This window comes from Kogia breviceps, chromosome 6 (assembly GCF_026419965.1).
Source record: "Kogia breviceps isolate mKogBre1 chromosome 6, mKogBre1 haplotype 1, whole genome shotgun sequence".
NCBI classification, from domain to species: Eukaryota; Metazoa; Chordata; class Mammalia; order Artiodactyla; family Physeteridae; genus Kogia; species Kogia breviceps.
Genome location: NC_081315.1, coordinates 122,148,339 through 122,159,450, shown reverse-complemented (window position 1 = coordinate 122,159,450; position 11,112 = coordinate 122,148,339). Strand labels below are relative to the sequence as shown.

General features: G+C 37.6%; 1 protein-coding gene across 2 annotated transcripts in view; it reads right to left on the bottom strand.

Moving 5' to 3' along the window:
- Window positions 1-7,520: 7,520 nt before the first annotated feature.
- UGT8 (UDP glycosyltransferase 8) overlaps window positions 7,521-11,112 on the bottom strand; it is a 238,730-nt gene continuing 235,138 nt past the window's right edge. For both annotated transcript variants that reach the window (XM_067036566.1, XM_059066659.2), the window contains exon 7: window positions 7,521-9,811. In XM_067036566.1, the coding sequence (XP_066892667.1) occupies window positions 9,448-9,811 (364 nt within the window). In that variant the 3' untranslated portion in view covers window positions 7,521-9,447. The remainder of the gene's footprint in view (window positions 9,812-11,112) is intronic.

Sequence of the window (11,112 nt, the reverse complement as noted above, 5' to 3'; positions counted from 1 at the left end):
ATGATCAGATAATTCAGAGTAGAATAAAGAGAAGTGATAAGCTAGTGTTAAAAGGAAAGTAAGGAACAATTGACTTGTTAAAGAAATGTACAGCAAAAGCCCAGGTGGGGAGGAAAAATGACCTAGGTATATCTGAGAAACAGAAGCACCAACCCAGTGAGGACAAAGCACTGTTCTGCTGGGTGGTAGATGTTTGAGTTGACACCAAAAATCAAGTCTTTCATTTCCATAGATCCTCAAATCTTTTTCTACGATGCCAATGGATGTTTGACTTACAATGAAATAGTCTACTAGGAGAAGAGACACCAGAACAGGAGTTACTGGAGCCATTTCATGCTGATAACAATAAAATGTTCTCCTGTGTTGAACGAATAAGAGCATTTGGACTGACTGGTAAGGGGCTTCAGGGGCTGGGACATGGGTGAAGGCCAGGGGACAGGGAGCCTTGAACAGCATTCTGGTATTACAGCCCCAAACTAAGTAACCCACAACTTATAATTTTCAGTTTAAAACTAAATGCAAAAGCAAAGGTTATAAGAAAACCTTGAAAGTAACAAATAAACATGGCGTCCCATACCAAATGCAATGATTAATAGAGTAACAAATCAGTTTAACTGCATGAGTAGAGGGTTTATGTCTTCTGGACGTTAAGGAAAGACATAGTAATGAGTGTTCCTCTGTACTTGCTTAAAGGATTTTAGGATGACACTCTTAAGACTGAAACTTTAAAGCTTGACTAGTAGAAAGCAATGAGGTAAAAACAAAACTGGTAGGCTGGGCTTCCCTGGTGGCGCAGTGGTTGAGAGTCCGCCTGCCGATGCAGGGGACACGGGTTAGGATCCCACATGCTGCAGAGCGGCTGGGCCCGTGAGCCATGGCCGCTGAGCCTGTGCTCTGCAATGGGAGAGGCCACAACAGTGAGAGGCCCGCGTACCGCAAAAAAACCCACAAAATCCTAGAAGGCTACTTAGTATTCATTGATAGAATAAAAAGTTAAAGCTATATAAGTGAAATGAAATCATACAGAATCTAAAGCACCTTTAAAAATTATACTGTTTCCCTCATCTGCTTCTTTTCTATTTAGTTTTCATAGACTCCATGGTGTAAGGAATTTGAAAACACTTACATTAAATATCTAGGAGTAGTTTCTGAACCAGTGATGTGTAGAACAGCAGAGGAAATATGGGTGGCTATAGAAAGGAAGTGTTCAATCAATTAAACGAGAACATTCTGATGTGAAAAAAAAGGAGACCTTTTTAGGTCTAAATTTTTTGAAGACATTTAGAGCTGACCTCTGAGGCTGGGAGATTAACAGAACACACTTGGCCATAAAACAAAATTCCATGTAATCAAATGCTAAATTCAATCTATTTACTTTTAAAACTGGAGAATGATAAATTATTAAATTGCTGTCATTTCCCTCTCAGTTGAGAAAATATACAATAGCCAGAGTTGTTTGGAACCATTCCATCTTCGCACGGAAACACGAGCTGACTCTACCTGCTCCTCCAGTGCTGTAGTTACATTCTCAGGGATCGCATCTGCTGCACAGTGAAAACATCTGTGACGTAAGAGGACCCGCATGGCTGTAGATGCCTGGATACTGCCAAGGTCTTGCATTTGCCAAATCCCATTGACTTCCCTGGGTCCTGTATTCAAGACTTTATAAAGGTCTTTGCTTGATTTTGTCCCCTCCTACCTTCATCTCAGTGAAGAAGAAGAAGAAGAAAAAAAAGATGGGCTAGCACTCCAAAATACAAATTGCATGGTTGGAGGAACCGTTCATCCAAAGCATCCATTCTGAGGTAGTCATGGTTCTGAAACTTCCGCCTCCTTCCCAGGACATCCTCGCTTTGTTCCCCACACCTGTTTACTGCTACAGGGAAGATGAACATGCCGCCATCCTAGGCTAAGTTCTTGAATGGCTGCCACCTATCAGGCCTGGGCCTATCTCTGGCTCTACCTGACAACTGGCTGCATTCCGGCATCTTCTTTTAAAATCAGGGACAATGAGTGATGCTAAATAAATGAGTTAGAGAATCAGAGATAAAATGCATCCTGGTGCAGAAGTTCCTTTTAGAAGCTCCAATAAAGAATATGAGGCAGGCTCCCACGGGAGAAAGTTCAGGTCTGTATTTGTACAAACCAGCTATATTAAAATTTTGATTGACCAAGTGGGAGGTAAGAAGGGGTATACATGGCTTGACAGTTTATTCTTTTTTTTTTATTTATTTTTTATTTTTTATTTTTTTTTTTGCTGTATGCGGGCCTCTCACTGCTGTGGCCTCTCCCGTTGCGGAGCACAGGCTCCGGACGCGCAGGCCCAGCGGCCATGGCTCACGGGCTTAGTTGCTCCGCGGCATGTGGGATCTTCCCGGACCAGGGCACGAACCCGTGAACCCTGCATCGGCAGGCGGACTCTCAACCACTGCGCCACCAGGGAAGCCCGGCTTGACAGTTTAAAGATCCCTAAGCTACACCCCAAACCAGTTCACGGGGTCCCCCAGCCAGAGGTCTACACAGTGCCCTAGTCAGTGTAGCATTCTTCCACACCTCCGAAGAAGCACCATCTGTGTATTCATCGTTTTGAATGGAACTTCCATCCTAAATGACATTCAGCTAGTTCAGACAAAATTTTCTGAATTTTTTTTTTATACCACCGGTTCTTATTAGTTATCTATTTTATACATGTTAGTGTATACATGTCAATCCCAATCTCCCAGTTCACCCCACCACACCACCCCCCCGCCACGTTCCCCCCTTGGTGCCCATACGTTTGTTCTCTCTATCTGTGACAGACAAAATATTTTTTAACACAGTTGAACATTTTCTCAATTTGGCCTTTGGTAATTTGGAATGCTTGCACTTCCAATTGAGTTTCCATACTCTGTTAAAAAAACAAAGGCATCATTATATACATAAGCACAATCTATGCACCATAAACCTGGAAATGCTAGGGCAACTTAGAAAAACATCAAACAGTAGACAACCCAAGAGAGGAAACTGAAAGCTTGGAAGCAAGAAGATGGAAGCAAGGAAGGGAAGAAGGCAGGTTATGCAATAAGTAGTATGAAATCTGGAACCGGAAGCCAACACACTCAACTCAAAAGTTTAATTGCGCCTTCACAAACGGCAAAGCTGGCTTATCCATTCTCTTGGATCTGTGAAATAGATGCAGAGGTACACAAGTAAATTTCTTCCTTGTTCTCATCTCTTTGAGACCCTAAATGAAAAACTGTGGGTCAGTTGAATTCATTGTAAGAGAAAATATTATTCGTAACTAGGATCTAGTTTAAACTTCTCAATCTCAAAATATTTTTACTCTAGAATAAATAAGAAGATGGAAGTTCCAGAAAGAAGACTATATATTCAGAGCAGTAGCTTGATTTTATTTTATAACAATTTCATCCTGTTTTCCACGATATTTTAGCAAGAAGTGTTACAGAGGTACATCTGAGTTAGATGCTAAAACTGGCTAGTTCTTTGGAATATCATTCAGTTTCAAAGAAGTTTTTGTCTTTTGAAACAAACTTTATAATACCACCATTATTTAAAAAATAGGTGAAGAATTTTTGGTTTGAGTTAATTTTTATAATCTAATTCTAAAGAATTGTTTAGTATAATTTAAATGTTTATACATATGCATACAGAGACTTACTATTAACATTATATATTTATATAATGCATATATATATATATATATATATATATATACACACATACATACACATTTGTATTTGCTTTTTTTCTATTGGCCAAGGCTTTAACCAGTTGTTCACAGTGGCATATTTAAGCACCTAGAAGCACCTTCTTATTCATAAGGTGAACTTGTTATATACAGAGGGCAGAATCAGGATTGGAAGCAGAATTGATGATTTTTATATGTTAGCCTCGGGCTTTTCTAAATGCCTGATCTCTACCTACCAGTTCCTTCGATTTGAGAACAAAAGGCCTAGACATCACTCAGAAATATAACACCACACATCATCGTTAACTTGAAATTTAATGTTACATGCTATTTACCTAGTATGTTTACACTCGAAGTTACCATTTTCTGCTAAAAGTAAGGAATACTCATGGACTTCAGCTAGTTTCATGAGGGTAGCTAAAGCAGAATTAGTAGAAATATATAAAATTCTTCCTAACATTAGTTTTTGACATTCTAATGCAGTGCTGTGCTAAGAGTAATAGATCCTTCAACAGCAAAATTATTTGCTTGTATCTAGGCTCTCAATAAGAAACTATTTTTTGTTACGTTGTCTCTTACTTATTTCTGACCTGGATGGAAAACTGACCTTAATATTAGGACTAAGGACTCATGGCTTAGTAGAAATTACCTTTTAAAAAAGTGTAGATGTTATATTAAATTCAAGCTAATTCTGCCTTTGTAATGAGAATCGCTTACTGCATAAAATACATTACTGAAAGCGTCAAAACTAACTGTAGATAGAAACTAACACAGCAATGAAATATTTTTAGTTGTATAAAATTCAGTGAGGACATCAGGTTTTATTATTTAATAAATGAAAATACTTTGTAATACCTGATATTTATTTAATGTTGGTGTTAGACTCCTTTGAGTAGATTTACACTATAATTGTTTTATTTGAATAACATAGTATAATTTTACAAGTAGTTTTGATTTTTCAATGTGACCTTGGATTAAATCAATATTTTGCTTGCTGGAAAAAAATCTGCTGGTTTTATCACACTAACTAGGCATATTATCAGTAATCTTGTGGGTTATATGAATTAATTCTTTCTTACATTATGTCTTGTTTACCCAAAAGTAAAGACTGCAAATTACATAATTATAGTGTGCCTCTTGGTTTCCATATCTTGAAAAACAAGACCATTCATGCCATTCCCCACCCTGGCCCCACGTCAAAAGCCCAAATACCCAAGTGATTAGGAACTTGTAACATTTTGCAGAATTTGTAGAAAAATGACAACATGTCATTTGGACATATGTCTTAATTGTATAGATTTCTAAGACACCACTAGCTAAAATTTGTTAGAAAAATGTTTTTGCTCTCTGAAAAAACTTTCACTAGCATTTTTGCATGAAACATATACCTTTAAAAGCTGGCTAAAAATTATACTGTCTCAGAAGCAAGGAGGATAAGAAGCTCTTTAATAGAATTCACATAATTCTTAAACTTTGTCATATAAGATTTACAAGTTTTCTATTTCAAATTGTTTTTGATAATACCAATTGCAAATAAGCATTCTCTAATGTGATTTTATATTTATAAGCCAGCTGAATTACTTAGAAACAAGAATGAAGATAACTATACTTCCAATAATAAATCAGATCACTGTATTATCCCTTGAAGTCGTTTTTGTCAGCTTATACTGGTTCTCTCATTTTTAAACCTTTTCAAAGTGGAATCATTCCATTTCAGCAGCATTTTGGGATCTGGTGAATAGCTGAGCTATGGAGAGGACAAGATATAACTGTGAGAGCCAAGTGCAACACTGCCACCTAAAATATCACCAGGTGAATAGAAGCGTTAATAAATCGTTGAATAAATGAATGAAATGAATAAAACACATTTTCCTAAACAACTTTCAAAAACTGAAAGCATGATGATGTGAAAGAAGTTAATGTATTCAGTATACCCACAGATTTGAGGGCTCATCCTGTGCGGGCCATTATGCTACATGCTTTAAACACACACATGCACACACTCAGTGTATTAAACATTCAGTATAATGGCCAGCAGTGTGTGTGTGTGTGTGTGTGTGTGTGGTATGTATACGCATTCAAGATAAGCCCATGAGGTAACCATCATCATACAAATAAGAAATTCAAAAGTTAAAGATTAGTAAATGTAGGGGTAAGCCTTCAAAGTCATGACCCTCAGACAATCAGAGCTTGAGTTCAATACAGTATGATTCAAAAAATAAATTCATGAGGATGTTCCTGATGAAGCGATTAATGGCATGGACATCGTGTTACAAGACAAGCCAGTAGTGAGTGTGGATTCTCTGGTGCGCACAGAGAGGCTCCTTTGACATGTATTCTTGCCTCCCAAGTGTTCCTGCACAAGTGTTCCTGCAGGTATGTGCACGGTACCCTGCACATACATCTACTATGGGCCCCAGCACTTTACATTATAGTTACTTCTGTGTCCACGTCTCCCACTAGATCACAAGCTCCTTGAAGGAGAGACTGTCCTTATCATCTGTAAATTTCCCTGGTATCCAGCATACTGTCTGCAATGGGACAGGCATCCACTGAACATCAAGTCACTTCTACTCCCCACCCCTCCGTGGCAGTTCCTGAGTTCTTGCTTATAAATAAATATTCTCTCTTCAATTCACTACAGTTGTGTATTTCAAAGAAGGTTCTTCCCGTTTATAAATAACAATGGTCCACAAAATGTTTCACAACAACTGAACTTCTTTCATGTTAATTTCATCACAAGTTTTATGCCCCACAATGTCGAATTATAATGTCTAATCTGCCTAATTACAAGGCAAAGCTGGGAGCACGGCACTGAGACAGGTCATCTGAGCATAAATATTCCTGTAGTTTTGGTGGAAAACAGAAAATGGGTGGGAAAAAAACAGGACGCTACGACTTGCCTCACCACTACTGGCTCCTAGAAGGGAAGGAGGGCAGGGGCAGATAGCAGATCACCTGAATAGGTTTTTCTGAATTGGAGTCCTCTGAGGATCTAGTGTGGTGGATTCCTGCAGTTGGAGACGGGTGCCGTGTATCACAATCTAGCGGGAGAGGTGGTCAGTAAGTTGTTGGATAGGTAAGGTTCAGAGGTGATTCATTAAGGACAGTACTCCCAAACCTAAGTTGATAAACACTACCGGAGACTTTGCCAGAAGATACCAATGTTGTATTTGGGAGTCTGAGAATGTCCCCAGATTGTAATACGAAGTGTCTACTACATCCTCGAGACAGAATCTCTAGCTTTCTCCAACTTCAATCATAAACCACCGCTTTAACCCAAACATCACTCCCCTCTAATCCCGGACATTCAAATTCTGCCTCTATGTCTATGTGGAGGGATATTAAAAGTTCTGGCTCTAGAGGAAAAATGATTGATGTCTTAATTCTCATTTGCATTTGATACGATGACCAGCGATAGAAATACTTGCAGAGGTTCTTTTTAAAGAATAAATGAATAAATACTTTCTTGAAAACTTTACTTTATTAGAGAATCTAGCCCAAGCGTGGAAAATTTAAAATCACTCTATTTACCAAAACTGGCTAACAATAAGCTTACTAAAAAAAAAACAAAAAACAAAAAAAACAACAATGATCAGTAAAGACCTACACTTAACATTCTTAATTATGGGACAATTTTAAGATCCATGTTGATGTACTTGTAAGGTAAATCCCTCTGTTTAATAATAATAAAAAAATTCTCACATGTAACACTGTTTTCACACTCATATACACATATAAAGGTTGGGAGACCTGTCTCAGAAACATGTTTATAATGGATTTACATAATATTGTGAAATAAAATCTGAATAAAAATTTTATTCCAACAACATTTCTCTATTTTTAAATAATGTTTATTGTTTAAGTTTTTATCACATTGGAGATTAATTTATGCTTAATCATCCAGTGAATGCCTACTGTCTCCTTTATCCAATTCCAAAAAAGCAAAATCAACTCATTCATACACTCTAAGTCCTGTTGCCATCCCACCATTCATTGCCTGTGTCTTTTTTCCCTTTAACGGCAATATTATAAGATTGTGAAAAGGTATAACTAATAGGTTTATATGTGTAATACCATTTCTTCAAGTATTCAGACAGCAATATATTTGCCTGCATTGTACATTAGAAAACTACTTGTGACATTATTTCTAAGTACAGGAGAGTGGCTCCTGGTGGGAGTGAGATGAAGTTGTATGTCATAGTGTATGATAAGGATTTAAGCATTCTAGAATTTTCACAACTCTTCCCATGTTAGCGAATGTCATTAGGTAGATGCTGTATTTTTCTACTCTCAGCTGTCAGACATAAGATGTCAAACTACAAATAAATAAAGCATACACTCAACATGTGTAGTGCAAGTGCTAAGTAAACAGAATGACAGGGAACAAACTCATAGTTGCCAGCAAGTGAATGGTTCAGTTGGGAGGTCCTGATTTTGTGATGTCTGTGACTTGCACCCCTATCCTCAAATGAATACTATTCCTGTCCCATGTCAGCCACAATGGATTGAAGTGAGGGTGAAGGCAGTGAGGAGGGGAGTGGGAACTCATTTTCACAAACAAGGAGTACAATTTCTCTGTCACTTCGTGTAACGTGTAAAGTTTGACTTGGTAACCAGATCTCAAACCTCTCAGACAAAGCAGGTACCACCAATGTGGAGAAAAGCAAATGTTCCAATGAAAAGAATTAAATGTTGGCACCTGTGTAACAGACTGTGTGGCCCAGACAACAAAATAGGATGAAGGAGGTGGTTTTTTTAAGTTAAAACTTTGGAAATACCGCACCTGAACATTCAAAAAGTACATTACAGAAAAGCCATCAAACACTTACAAAACATTCAAATAACAACCCTGTTTAAAGATGCCATAGAAGCAGTCATCTTCAGGACTCTGAACAAAAGTCAGAGCTTTGTTGCTTTGTTTTAATTATACATTTAACATACTGTCACACTCATTAAAATGAAATAGAAAAAAACTATAAAATTCTCCCAGAGGCAAACTATTGGTAGGGAGAAAAATAGAAGTAAAACGTGACAACCAATTTATACATTTCCTTAATTGTATGCTTTTCCCCCCAGAAGTATCCAGAGTCTGTAAGAAAAGTAAAACTAAAACAAAACAAAAAACCTAAAATGAATAAACAAAAAAACCCTAAAAGTACAAAAACCGGTGTCATCTATCTTTTCATTTTCTTCCTCTACATTCAGTTTTGAGGGAAAAGTGTTCTTTCATTCTGAGCTCCCATATATTAAATTCTACAAGAGAAACATTTGGATCCTAACCATCTTTCTATTTCATTCTTGAATGTGTTGTACCATCAACAAATGTTAACAAGCAGCTGGCTGAAATAATCTTAATTAGGAAACATACACACACACATACACACCCGGGACGCATACATACACAAACAAATCTTTTAAAGAGAAAAGAAACCATTCCTTATCTGGGACACAGATATATCAAGACTTAAAACTAAAGTCTGACATGGTCACTTAATTGATTTAAATAATTAAGGCTTCTAAAAGGTTCAGTGCCAAAACTCTCTGCATCAGTATTGGAATAAAATACAGTTTTGCGTTTTAGGTTTGGGCTTTTTACAGCCATCTTAATTCCACAGAATTTCATTAGTAAGATCAGATAAGGGAGTGTTAGAATCGTCGTTTACTGATGTTTTCCTTTTAGTAGTTGTTAGACTAAATTACAGCAATAAAAATGCAAATGACTGAACAGACTCGTTACTATCGGGTGGGCTGTCGGCTCATTTCACCTTCTTTTCATGTTTAATGTGGCCATTTCTTTTATACTTGCCATTGGGGATTCCATTATGGTAATGTCCATTAACTGTGCTATGCTTATTTCTAGACCACAAACTTTTGATTTTTCTGTAGATAAATTTTGTGACCCAGGACAAGAGGAAGTAAAACAAGGCAGCACCAAGCAAAAGCACAAAGGCAACATCCAGTAAAAAATACTGACAGAAAGAGATTTGATGGACAGCGGCGCGCAGGTGATGGGCTCCATTGTGACGGAGAATGTAATCGATCCAATAGACAGTCCGATTGACAGGGTGACCAGGCTGATCCTTGTGGATTTCTGAAAGCTTCTGAGCCCTCTGACGGTAGCTATGAGGTAGAGGTTAAGACACAGAATGATCATGTTGCTACAAGCCTCAGGATCATTAACTCCCTAAAGTTAAAAATGGGGAAAATAATAAAAATAGCTATCCTGTATTAAGTACCTAGTATGTGCCGGGCACTGTGATAAGTGCTTTCAACACATTACCTTATACTAACACAGTAAAATAAATTTTACACAGATAAGGAAAATGAAAATCAGAGAGACCAAGTGACCTGACCATGATTACAAATTTGAGATTCAAATTCAAGTTTTTCTGACTCCAAATCCCATGCTCCTTCTATACTAGACCGTGCCTCTTATATACACGTAATCCTCCTCTTCATATGCTTTTAAATACTATTAATCAATGAGTCTCAACCAGGAAGAGGAGCGAATTTATTCGATTCTAAAACAGAGGGAGGGTGGAAAAAAAATGCAGAATCTTGTCCCAACACCTTTTCCTTTTAGCAGTGACATTCACTTTTGTTCTGATTTAAAACAGCACTAGGTGACAGAGTGAGATTATTATATTTAGTAAACGGATGAAAAGGAGCTGACAAACTCCTTTTGACATTATATGCAGTAGAGATACATATATGTATATGTATATACATACGTATAAAGAAAACACTCCTAAATGATTGATAAAAATCAGCTAAAGAGGATCATCACAAAAAGTGATCAAATGTAATGTAAACATTTTAATTTAAAATATTTAACTGTACATTTATATGCCAAGCTTTGGCACAAAGCCCCTTTGAGCATGGATCTCTGATGAGAGTTTGCATTGTTCAAACGTAAGAAATAATTTCCACATGGAAGGATTACAGAACACATCATGGAGGGTGGGGCCCTCGAGCTGTGCCTTATACAGGAACAAAAGTTTGGACACGTGAAAACATGCTAGGCCAAGAGAAGAGTGTGAACTAAGTAATAAAGGTGGGAGAACAAGAGTATGCCCAGAACAAATTTATTTGGAAAGCGTATGTAGCACAGGGGTGTTTGGCTGGAAATTAGATTGGAACGTGAGTCTCCTTCGTGTGTGTTCAGAATGACAAGATATGCAGCCCTGTTTCTTAGAACCAAAGACCATTAAATCAGAGAGACTGGCTTTAAACCAGAGCTTTGGGGAGAGGATTTAAAAAAGGAAGAGACCAATGGCGGAAAGATCATCCAACAAGACTGCCCTCAGGGCTGTAATTTCCTGCCTCCCAGGGTCCATGATCTTTCTCCTAAGCGACGCTCGCTGTCTACCATGTGCTGAAAAGTTTGTGAAAAAATTATAGAACACTGTAAAATGTTGTTA